Below are 12,779 nucleotides of genomic sequence, written 5' to 3'. Positions count from 1 at the left end.
TAAGGAGTGCCTAGTGGATTTGAACTACCATCCGTTTGGTAAGCAGCCACTATACAACCAGGGAGGGTTTCCATATAGGGTCACTATAGGGTCTCTCTGAGTTGGAATCAACTCACTGGCAACAGGTTTGGTTTGGTTTGGTTTATTGAATGATTAACAAAAGTCAGGTACTGTACTAAAATTTTTATGTGATTATTTTATTAAATCTTTATTTTGAAGTGGGTAAAGAGGTAATCCGCATTTTTCAGCTGAGGGATTGAGCACAGATGGATCAGATAACTAGCCGAAGGTCAATGGCAATAATAATAATAAGCAGTGGGGTCAGAATTTGAACCCAGGCACTCTGACTTAAGCACTTCCTACATGAGAGGTTACCATGTAGTTCGTAGGTGGGTTTAGCATGTACACAATCTTAACACTGAGTGTGAGGATCTGCATGCCCTGAGATGGGGAAAAGGTATAGGCAGTGGAAGGCTGGAACCAGGAGAGTTCAAGAGCTATCTGGTACATCAAGGAGGGCCTTTTGTAAAAAGATAGAACTCTCTAAAGCATATAATGGAGGAAGAAGATGATTGAGAAGAAGAAGAGGAGCATAATGGGGTCTATAGAGAATACCTCAGAGCAAAGCAGTCTTCTCTCTAGAACTCAGGTTGGAAGAGAGTGCATCCTTAATAGATGTTCAAGACATATTTGAAGATTGCTATCTTTAAAAAAAAGTGTCAAAAGGGTGGAGGTATTTTAAGAATGAAAACAGCCTTTCTCCTTGAGAGGAAGAGGCTTATTTTACTAACTTAGTTGTAGCTGAGTGAAATATGACCCAGGCAGTGTGAGTTTAAGTCTATTGATCCAGACAAGATTATCTCATAGTGTGGAGTAGAAATAAAAATAAACCAAGTGTCTTGTGCCCCAGACAAACCAAGCTGTGCCTGTGCCAACTCTGTCTCTACCATGTGGGGCAGGAATCCTGGGCACTGAGACACTTCAGCTTAAGTAGGGCATTCAGAATTCTTATAGACACCTAGCTTCTCTGTACGGACATGTATACCAGCAGCTTCCACATCTCATTTTTGTCCTTTGTATTTTTACAGAACTCGAGGCAAATGCTGCCATAGTCTCTGGGCAAAGGTAAGATGATCATTTCTGCATACTCAGCCTGAATATATTATAAGCCTCTTTGACAGGTATCAGCTTTCTGAGCTACTCCTCCCCTTGTCCTTTTCCTTCACGCTTTCACTAGCCTGATTTTCCTGCTAAAGTAGGGAGCACTCATGAGTCCTAATCCTTCAGAGGTAACATTTCTCTTATAAAACTTGGTGGGTGAATTTTTACCTTTTATGGTTGTTTTGAAAACTGAATGAGATAACATGTTGCACTCGCACCATAGTGAGTAAATAGTAAATTCTCAATAAATGGGAGCAATTATTATTGTTGGAGTCCTGGTGGTGCAGTGGTTAAGAACTCGGCTGCTAACCAAAAGGTTGTTAGTTTGAATCCACCAGCCACTCCTTAGAAACCCTATGGGGAAGCTCTGCTCTGTCCTGTAGGGTCACTGTGAGTCGGAATTGACTCAACAACAGGTTTGGTTTGGTTTTGAGTTATTAGCATTGTCTTTAATAATAGCCCTTGTTACAACCTTCTGAAGTATAGCTATTTCATCCACGTTTTACAAATGAGTCAAGGTGAAAGAGAGAAAGCCAGGTAGAGTCTGACCCCAAAACCCATGCTCTTCCCATTACGCCATACCACCCCATATAACCTAACAAAATGAAATACCACCATGGCTTCAGCCTCATCGCCCCCATGGAGAGGCATATTGTAGTTTTCCAAGAGTCATTCTTTTTTTAATGTAGGAATGTACTAGATAACATTTTTAAGAATTTTTCATATTTGTGTGTCAACTTAGGACTCTCTGGGTGGCGCAAAAGGTTAAGTGCTTCACTACTAGCTGAAAGATTGGCAGTTTGAACCTACCCTGAGGCATCTCGGAAGACAAGCTGGCAGTCTGCTTCTGAAAGGTCATAGCCTTGAAAACCCTATGGAGCAGTTCTAGTGTGCACACATGGAGTCTCCATGAATAGGAATTGACTCAGTGACAACAAGAATAACAATGTCAACTTAGTTTGTAAAGCACCTTCACAATCATTTTTTTTCTTTGTTTGATCTTCATTATTGACTCTGTGAGGTAGTAATAATTTATTTGAATGCTATTCTCTGCTGTGCATTGAGCTTTGAGCTCCCTAGTGTGTTATTTCATTTAGTTTTCACAGAATCTATTAGGAAAGTAAATTCTGTTTTACAGGTGAGGAACCTAAGGCCTAGAGAGGTTGACTCAATTGCCCCAAGTCACAGATTTAGTAAATGCTGAAGATGGGATTCAAGCGCAGGCCTTCTGACTCTAGAGCCCCCTCACTCTTAATCTCTGTATTGCAGCAGACGAGATACGGTTTTATAGATGAGGAGTCTGAAGCTTAGGGGCCGTTTAATATGGCCAATAAATGCATGGCTAAGACTTGACCCCTGTTATTCTGACTCCAAATTCATTGTTATTTCTACTACACCACTCTGCCTATTTGGTTTTGTTTGTATTGGGCTAATATTTGAATTAATTTGCATTTCTCAACCATATAACAACTGTGTGGCTAGAGAAAGATGCTAACCAGACCAAAAATCCCCTCTGGCTATTTGTTTCCAGAGCTGCCTGAATATTGGCCATATAAACACCAGGACGGTATTACTGTTGCTTTTGTTTTACCAGGCGAAAAAGGCACCTCCAACAGGAATCTTCCCTCCTCAGAGGCTTTGACAGTTTTCTGAGCTCCCAGCCAGAAAGACATCCTCACCACTTCTAAGAATCTACCCCAGCTCTAGCCTCACTTCTTGACTTACCTTGGCTTATAGTTGGGTGTGGGTCAGCTGTTATCCGTAAAGCTAGGTAATGAACAGGGTGACAAATTCCCAGCCATAGTGGAAGGGTCCTCCAGCAGGAGTGAATGGTGGAAGAATAGGGATAGTTGATAGTTTTCAGACCATGGTTTGTGTCTTCAAGGAGCTCACAGTCTAGTAGAGGACACAAGACATCAAAATAGAAGATGCTGTATAGTCTAACGGGTGCCCTAGAATGCCAGGTACAGATTGTGAACCAAAGGACAGAAAAGACAACTCCAGTTGGGGAGTGAAGTCGTGTAAGACTTTCCAGAAGACGCATCCCTTTGACCAGTTTTTTTTCTCCCCATTATTTTGGTTCCATGCCTTGCAAGCAATTTTTTGTTTGTTTGTTTAATATTTTATTACGTTTGGGTGAATGTTTATAGAACAGATTAGTTTCTCATTCAACAAATTGTACACGAAGTGTTCCATGATCACACTGCAACACTCTTTCCATTTCCGCCCTGGGTTCCCCATTTCCTTTCATTTGGTTTTCCTATCCCTTCCTGCCTTCTCATCTTTACTTGTAGGCAAATGTTGCCCTTTTGGTCTTCTCGTATAATTGTTTGTTGAATACCAAAAAGATGCTTACTTGTATTTTATTGACCATGCAGAGGCATTTGACTGTGTGGATCATAACAAATTATGGATAACATTGTGAAGTATGAGAATTCCAGAAAACTTAATTGTGCTCACGAGGAACCTTACATAGATCAGGAGGCAGTCGTTTGAATAGAACAGGGAAATACTACATGGTTTAAAGTCAAGAAAGGTGTGCGTTAGGGTTGTGACCTTTCACCATACTTATTCAGCCTGTATGCTCAGCAAATAATCCGAGAAGCTGGACTATATGAAGAAGAACAGGGCATCAGGATTGGAGGAAGACTCATTAACAACCTGCTTTATTCAGATGACACAACTATGCTTGCTGAAAGTGAAGAAGACTTAAAGCACTTACTGATGAAGATCAAAGACCACACCCTTCAGTATGGGTTACACCTCAACTTAAAGAAAAAATTGCTCACAACTGGACCAATAAGCAACATCATGATAAATGGGGAAAAGATTGTAATTGTCAAGGATTTCATTTTACTTGGATCCACAGTCAATACCCATGGAAGCAGCAGTCAAAAAATCAAAAGACACATTGCATTGGGCAAATCTGCTGCAAAAGGCCTCTTCAAAGTGTTGAAAAGCAAAGATGTCACCTTGAAGACTAAGGCGTGCCTGACCCAAGCCATGGTGTTTTCAATCACCTCATGTGCATGCGAAAGCTGGACGATGAAAAAGGCAGACCTAAGAAGAATTGACGCCTATGAATTGTGGTATTGATGAAGAATATTGAATATACCATGGACTGCCAAAGGAACAAAACTGTCTTGGAAGAAGTACAACCAGAATGCTCCTTAGAAGCAAGGATGGATAGAGTACGTCTTACATAGTTTGGACATGTTGTCAGAAGGGATCAGTTCCTGGAGAAGGACATCATGCTTGGTAAAGTAGAGGGTAAGCGAAAAAGAGAAAGTCCCTTGACAAGATGGATTGACACAGTGGCTGCAACAGTGGGCTCAAGCATAACGATTGCGAGGATGGTGCAGGACTGGGCAGTGTTTTGTTCTATTCATTATATAGGGTCACTATGAGTCAGAACCAACTCGACAGCACCTAACAACAACAACTGATAACATTCTTTTCTGGTGTTATTGTTTATTTTATAGGCCTGTCTGTTGCTTGGCCAAAAGGTGGTTTCCAGGAATGGCTGCAGTTCAAGTCAGAGTAATGTCTTAGGGCCATAGTCTCAGGGGTTCCTCTAGTTTCTATCAGACCAGTGAGTCTGGTCTTTTTTTTATCAATTTGATTTTTTGTTCTATATTTTTCTCCTGCTCTGTCCAGGACTCTATATTGTGATTCCAGTCAGAGCAGTTGGTAGTAGTAGCTGGGCACTATTTAGTTCTTCTGGCCTCAGGGTCACGTAGGCTGTAATGCACACGGTCCGTTAGTCCTTTGGACTAAATGCTCCCTTGAGTCTTTGGTTTTCTTCACACTTCAAGCAAATTTAATCAGCTTCTTTTTTTTTTCCTAACAAGTTTTTAAACCATGAAATTAGTAAAATGTTTATTAAAGAAAACTTGAAATTCAGAGGAGCACAAAGGAGAAGATAATGCTCCAGTAAACTGTCCTCCTATGACTCAACAATATCCACTGTGTACATTTTAGTTCATCATCTTCCAATCCTCATAGTATGTGTACATAATATATAGTGTCACATTTATATATGTGTGTATATATATTATATATCACATCCACATTCATTTATGGTTAAATAAATGCTTATTATGTAATATTATGCAAATGAGATTATACTGTTTATACCATTGGTAACTTTTTTTCCTTTTAATAATGCATCATGAATAGTTTTTTCTATAACGTGATTTTTCACCATTGCATGTGGAGTGCCATGATTTAGTTAACTAATCTACTATTGTTAGACATTGAGGTCTTCTATTTTTACTAGTATAAATAAAATGCTTTGATATCCATGTGTGTAATTAGAGCTCTGTAAAAAGATTTGTTTTCTTAGGGATCTTGAAATGGAATTGCTGAGTCAGAGTTACACCAGTGTTTCTCAACCTCAGCTGTATTGACATTTTGGACCAGATAATTCCTTGTTGTTTTATGGGCTTTCTTATGCATTAGGGTATTTGGTGGCATTCCTGGCCTCTACCTACTAGATGCCAGTAGCACCCTCCCAGTCATGACATTGCCGGATGCCCAGCGGGAGGCGTAATTGCTCACTGTTGAGAACCACTGGATTACATCTATTTACACTCCGCTGGTATTATATGAAAATGTCTTAGTCCCTGTGCCCTTGATAACACTGAATGTTAACAATTTTAAATCTTTGCATACTGAAAACAGGGGATGGGATGAGGGCAGTCAATATACCCAGCAGTGTATTATGAACATATTCCCGTGTATATTCTTCCATATTGTGACTTGTAATATGCCATTATCTGGCTGTACCAAACTCATAGTAAATGCCAATATATGTCAGTAATTTCCTAGATTTTAGATACTCTTTTGAGTTAGTAGCAAGTTTCAAACATCTTATATTAAACACCCTTTTCTAAAAAATTACAAAATCTAAAATCTTTAGTTTTTAAAGGGGCATATTATTAGCTTGAGAAAATGAGTGAGGAAGTTTGGGAATTTTTATTCCAAATTCTTAGTCTTTTACCTGTTTTTCCACCGTTTCACCAGATTATGCTTTAGTATTTTATTTTTACTAAATTAACAGGCTAAACACACATTTAAATTCTTATAATATAGAAGGTAATTGTACTCATTGTCCCAGGGTGGAGTAATACAGAATGACCTGGGAGTGGGAGTGTGGGGGATATTTTCTTTCCAGGTATTTTCTCCTGCCTTCAGAATAAAACTCTATCTGAAGAGCTCCTTTTTTGTGTTCCTTGATTCCCTCACCTCCTTGGAAACTTGTGCTTCTCTTTGTCAGCAGTGAGCCCAAAGAGATAGTTGAAAAGTCCAAAACCCCAAGCCGAAGAAATTCCCGAACTGAAGAGCCAGCTGTAGCTTCTGAAAGTGTGGAAAATGGACATCGTAAACGATCCTCTCGGCCTGCTTCAGCCTCCAGCTCTACAAAAGGTTAGCGGTGGAGCAGGGTGAGGGTGCTGTTTGGGGGTCATTAAGAGGAACGGGTCCTTATCGCAGCAGCATCTTTGCTTCTGTTTCTTAAGTTTGTCAGTTTACCTTGACTTCTGTTGCTTGTTTGGTCCTTCCTTTATTTGTTAGTTTCTGTAACGGTATGTTTTCTATGTGTATACAGAGCAGCAAGTACTGGTAGAAAAGAGAACATAACAGGGCAGGTTGGTTCCACTTCAAATTCATGATCACCCACTTCAGCCTGTTGTTCCTCAGTGCAGCCAGCCATCTTCTTACGTTCCTATGGTCTACTCTTTCCTACTCTACTCCTTTTCAACCTTCAGCCCCCACTTTCTACCCTCCCTCTCAGCAGAACACTCACCTCTTCATGGAGGAGATGGAACTGCCTCAGCTTCCCACTGTTGTTGTTAGTTGCCGTCGAGTCGATTCTGATTTGTGGTAACACTGTGTCTGCAGAGTAGAACTGCTCCATAGAGTTTTCTGTGACTTTTTGGAAGCGTATCACCAGGCCTGTCTTCCAAGGCACCTCTGGGTGGGTTTGAACTGCCAACCTTTCGGTATTCTTTTCTCTTGTTATAACAAAGCAGATGTCCCTCTTCAAATCTAAGGCCAGTTCCTCCACCTGTGCATTTGATCGCATCTTCTTGGACCTTCTCAAGAGCTTTACACTATCAGTTTTCTCTTTTCTGTTGACTGTTATCTCCTTTTTGAACTAACTCCTCCTCTCACCTCTGTGACCCGGAAATCTTAGTAGTTTTCTGTCTGTCTCTCTAGCTGTTCCTTCTTAATGTCTCTACTTAGCCGTTAGATGTTGGCTTTCCTCAAACTTTGGTCCTGAGTTTTTTTTTTTTTAATTCAACTTATATTTTCTCCCTAAATAATCTCATTCATGCTCCTCTCCTTTCACAGATGACTCATAAATTTGTAGTTCTAGTACAGACCTCTAGAGATCTTAGACAACTGCATGTAAAAGCCTTAACAGGTCCTCATACTCAACGTGTCTGAAACCAATTGTCCTAGTCATCTAGTGCTGTTTATAACAGAAATAGCACAAGTGGATGGCTTTAACAAACAGAAATTTATTCTCTCACAGTTTAGGAGGCTGGAAGGCCAAATTCAGGGTGTCACCTCCTGGGGAACGCTTTCTGTTTTTGTCAGTTCTGGAGCAAGGTCCTTGTCATTGATCTGCCCCTGGTCTAGGAGCTTCTCTGCGTAGGAGCCCTGGGTCCAAAGGATGCACTCTGCTCCCAGCGCTTCTTTCTTGGTGATGTGAGGCCCCTTTCCTCTATGCTCAATTCTCTCTTTTATATCTCAAAAGAGGCTGACTTAAGATACGGCCTAATTCTGTAAATTGAGTCCTGCCTTATTAACATAACCACCTCTAATCCTGCCTCATTAGCATCATAGAGGTTAGAATTTACAACACATAGGATAATCACATCAGATCACAAAATAGTGGACAACCACACAATACTGGGAATCAGGGCCTAGCCAAGTTGACACTGACACAGATTTTTGAGGGGACACAGTCAATCATAACACCAAACTCGTGGTTTTCATCCCGAAGTCAGGTCTCTGCCATTGTTCCCCTGTCTCAATGAATGATAACACCATCTATCCATTAGACAATCTAGAAGTCCTTCACACCATCGCTCTCCCCCACCATCCAAGCCATCACAAAAAGCTGCTGATTTTATCTCAGGTGTCCCAAATTCATCTACTTTTTTTCATCTTACTGCTACCCAATAGCTTAAAACCCTTCAATGATTTACCATTGTAATTAGGATTAAAGTCTAAAAGCCTCACCATGGCCCACAAGGTCCTATGTGGTCTGGTCCCTGTCAGTTTCTCCCAGCCTCATCTCACCTCCCTCGGTAACTTGTACGTGCCATCTTCATCCCTATCATCACAAGGCCTGTACACATGTTGCAGCTATCGTGAGGAGTCCTCATCCAGCCTCTCTTCTCCTCATTAGCTTCCTACTCTTCCTATTTATCTTAGCTCAGTTGTGACTGCTATGAGGAATCATAGCATTGTGTTTTTCTCCTTCATAACACCACAGTTGTACCTTTATGTCTATTTGTCTGATAGGTAATTAATATGTATGCTCTATTAGGGCAGAAACTCATGTCTGATTTTGCTTTCCATCTATCAAATATGTATTAAGTACTTATTACATGCCTGGCCCTGAGGTATAGTAGTGAAAAGACAGATACAGAGTTTCTCTTCACGTTGATTAGACTAGCAAGAAAGACAGTCTAATACAGTGTGTTATATGTTAAATGCTGTGATAGCAAAATTACACAGTGTTGTAGGAGCATATAGCTGGAATGCCTTCCTCCTCTGACAGGTCAGAGAAAACTTCCCAAAGAAAGTGATATTTAAGCTGAGACCTGAAAAATGAGGAGGCATTAACCAAGCCATGAGAGTTGGATGGAGTATTCTAGGCAAAAGGTACAGCATGTGCAAAGTCTCCGGTCTGAGGGATGACATGATACTTCATCCTCTCAGGAAATGTGCTTCAGCAGCTCGGGTTGGGCAAGGGCTGGGTTCCTGGCAGAGTGCCTGATAGCAGCAGGACTACTGAGGAATGGCCAAGTGTCGTTGGAATGCTAGTCTAAAGATCAGGGCAGGTTCTGGTGAACCAACATCAGATACTGGCCTGAGAACTCAGCTGTAGTTGGCAGGTCATGTTTCTGGGCAGGTCATGATGCCTCATAGGAGCCCCTGGGAGCAGGCCACAGGTCTACAGGTCATACAGGTAAAGAAGAGGTGTGGAAAATACCATTACCCTACCTCAGCCTGCTGGAGAGTGAGGGGAGCAGCTAGAGGGCCTCCTTTCCCTTCTGGGTATACTTTATATATAGGTAGTGTTTTACTAAGTATCCCTATTTTAGATGCAGAAATGGAGCCAATAACTTTCTTCCTTCTCCCTGTGAGTCGTCTACTAGACAGCAGAAACCTATTTGAAAGGAACACACCTCTTAGTATACTAAGCTTAGAGCATGAAAGAAAAGGTCCCTGGAGTTCTCTGGAGAAATCTGCTTCCCTTCAGTTCTGTGTGTTCTTGTAGCCTCTTGCTTTCCTAAAGGATCAAGGTCTTCTAGGTTGGAGAAGCAGGAATCTTTAAAGAAAAGGGCGGGGGGGTTGGCCTTTAGAAATGTCACACACCAGGTTTTTGTAACCTTGATCTGAGCCCAGAGCCTCAAGATACTAAAGGTATCAGTGACACTGTACCAGAGAGAATTAATCTAGGGAGCAGTTAGTATAGTAAAGAAGAGATGCCCAAATTAGAGCCACTCTGCGGAAAACTGCCAGCCAAGAAAAGATGGAAAACTGGAAACTCTTTTAAGAGGAGGGCAGGGAATAGGCCTATACACTTAAACTGGACATTGTCCTAAGGTGGTGTAGTCATGTTGGAATGCCTGCCCCATGCATGCTACGAGGCTTAGCAACTGGCTTAGGAAAAGCCGTAAAGACTCAACAGGCTCTGTGATCTTGCGAGGGGTACTGAGGGTAGTAGAGCTCTGCCTAGATCCCAGGAATCACAGTCAGATATAGACCCCCACACCAGCTCCAAGCCTTCAGGCTGTTGTTCTCTAACTATCCCAGGATAAACTGAAAAACCAAACCTCTTGCCTTTGGGTCGATTCTGACTCATTGCGACCCCATAGGACAGAGTAGAACTGCCCCATAGAGTTTCCAAGGAGTGCCTGGTGATTTTAAACTGCTGACCTTTTGGTTAGCAGCCGTAGCGCTTAACCACTAGACCACCAGGGTTTCCATCCCAGGAAAAGTTACCTTTAAAATCAGAAATGAGTACTGTAGCTCTTTTGGTTTTAAGTGTCACGGCTCTCGGATCCAAATTAAGGAATAACATGCATATTTTTTGGCCTGTGTGTTGAATCCAGACATGTGAACCAGAGTCATAAAATTTTAACTTTCTGTGGTTGTATTTTAAAAACCATACCTAGGGTTCACAAGAAGGAGCCCTGGTGGTACAGTGGTTAAAGCGCTTGACTGTAAAAGGTCAGCAATTTGAGCCCACGAGCCACTCCATGGGAGAAAGATGTGGTAGTCTGCTTCCATAAAGATTTACACCCTTGGAAACCCTATGGGGCAGTTCTATGCTACTGTACAGTCAGTGAGTCAGAGTCGACTCATTGGCATGGGGTTTGGTTTGATTTTTTAGGATTCACAAAATATCAAGCTGATTTCTAAAATCTGTGCATCCCAAACTTGGAGACATGTGATGATGCTGAGTACTTGAAATATGAGGTATCTTCCCGTAATTTAAATTTAAATTTTGGAGGGGGGGAAAAGATCTTGCTTTTTTATACTCTTAAGATTTGGGTCATATATGCACAAACAAAATCAGAAACATTGTGTACTTTTCATGAAAATCTGGAAAGCTGAGACTATTACAAGCAGTGAAGAATGAGTTGGTGCTTTCATAGGAAGGAGCCAGTGACAGTCATCATGCTCCTGCAGTGAGAGCAGAGTTTGCGTGCGTCACGCTGGCCAAGACCTACTAGAGCGGAGATTGGAGCAGGTGGAATGGATGAATTCTGGGGACGCCAACATTGTTGGTTGGTTGCTCTCTGAACTATTGTTTTTGTTTTTGGTTGATTAGGTTTTCCCCCTCACTTTTAATTACAAATGCAAAAATTGGCTTCCACAATCAGTAAACTTCCCTAAAATTGCACTTGATCAGGTGTGTAGTTTACAAACATGCGAATGAGTAGTTCTACTCCCTGAAGTGGTAAATCCCCGTTAACACTGAAGCGATGATTTTTCTGTTTTGACTTGTCATTCTTTTATTTACTTTTCTACGTGTTATATTTTCAATTGGGAAGAAGGATCAGTAGTTAAAAACATGAAGTTCAAAGCATCAGTTTGAAACCAGGGAAAATATGCTAATATGTGGGAAGTTCAGAACAACCTGTAATCACCAACAGCTGTGGGTGTCTCTAAGGCGCATCTGACAGCAAAGTAGGTAACAGTCCTGTGCTACCCACAGCCGGTGAATTGAGAAGCAACAATCAAAAAAAAAAAAGGAATCTACAGAGATAATTAATACAGAAGTGTTATTGTGGAAATGCAAATGTGCCTAACTAGACCTGTCTTGTGGGAGAAAACCCTGAACAGTAACTGCCTGAAACTGCACTCTTATAGCATCATTTAGAAACCAGTCTTGCAAATTTTAAAGGAAAATTTCCAAAATCTTTTACAATTATATAGAGAGAAATCAGGAGCCGTGGTGGTGCAGTGATTAAAGCACTTGGCTGCTAACCGAAAGGTCGGCAGTTCGAACCCACCAGCCGCTCCGTGGGAAACCGTGGGAGAAAGGTGTGGCTGTCTGCTTCCTTAAAGATTACAGCCTTGATGGGATAGAAAATGATACTGGTAAGGAGTGAGCTTCTTGGATCAAATGGACACATGAGAGTATGTGGGCAGCTCCTGTCTAGAGGAGAGATGAGAGGGGAGAGGGGGTCAGAGGCTGGCCGAATTAGAGAGTGGAGAGATGGAGTGTGCTGTCTCATTAGGGGGAGAGCAACTAGGAGTATATAGCAAGGTGTTTATAAATTTTTGTATGAGAGACTGACTTGATTTGTAAACTTTCACTTAAAGCACAGTAAAAATTAAAAAAAAAAAAAAAAGATTACAGCCTTGGAAACCCTTTGAGGCAGATCTACTCTGTCCTACAGAGTTGCTATGAGTCAGAATCAGCAACAGATTAGAGAGAAGTCCTGGCTAGAGGTAGTACAGTAAAAAATACAATCAAGTGAGCAAATAAATTCATTTAAGATCAAATTCTAAAACTCCTTGGAAGATGTCTTAGTTATCTAGTGCCGCTATAACAGAAATACCGTAAGTAGGTAGATTTAACAAACAGAAATTTATTTTCTCACAGTTTAGGAAGCTAGAAGTCCGAATTCAGGGTGCCAGCTCTAGGGGAAAGGTTTCTCTCTCTGTCAGCCCTGTTGGAAGGTCCTTGTCTCTTTGAGCGTCTGTTCCTAGGAGAACTTCATGTGGCTTGGCATCTCTCTTCCTTCATCTCTGCTTCTCTTGATTGCTTGTTTTAATCACTTTTATATCTCTAAAGAGATAGACTCAAGACGCACCCTACACTAATCTTGTCCGTTAACATAACAAAGACAGTCCTTTCCCAA

The 12,779-nt window shown here is 41.3% G+C and overlaps 1 protein-coding gene across 13 annotated transcripts in view; it reads left to right on the top strand.

Moving 5' to 3' along the window:
* The window catches only part of NCOA6 (nuclear receptor coactivator 6), a 95,094-nt gene that overhangs the window by 74,627 nt on the left and 7,688 nt on the right, over positions 1–12,779 (top strand). For 8 of the 13 annotated variants that reach the window (XR_010319257.1, XR_010319256.1, XR_010319251.1 and 5 more), the window contains 2 exons: positions 1,089–1,125; positions 6,440–6,588. Coding sequence is in view for 3 of the 13 variants with exons in the window: in XM_064276002.1 (XP_064132072.1) it covers positions 1,089–1,125; positions 6,440–6,588 (186 nt within the window). In the remaining 10 variants the exon portion in view is untranslated. Of the gene's footprint in view, positions 1–1,088; positions 1,126–1,903; positions 2,016–6,439; positions 6,589–12,779 lie in introns of those variants that run through there. The other 5 variants (XR_010319254.1, XR_010319249.1, XM_064276004.1 and 2 more) reach the window with 3 other exon arrangements.

This window comes from Loxodonta africana, chromosome 24 (genome assembly GCF_030014295.1).
Source record: "Loxodonta africana isolate mLoxAfr1 chromosome 24, mLoxAfr1.hap2, whole genome shotgun sequence".
NCBI classification, from domain to species: Eukaryota; Metazoa; Chordata; class Mammalia; order Proboscidea; family Elephantidae; genus Loxodonta; species Loxodonta africana.
This window is presented reverse-complemented; position numbering and strand designations above follow the sequence as displayed.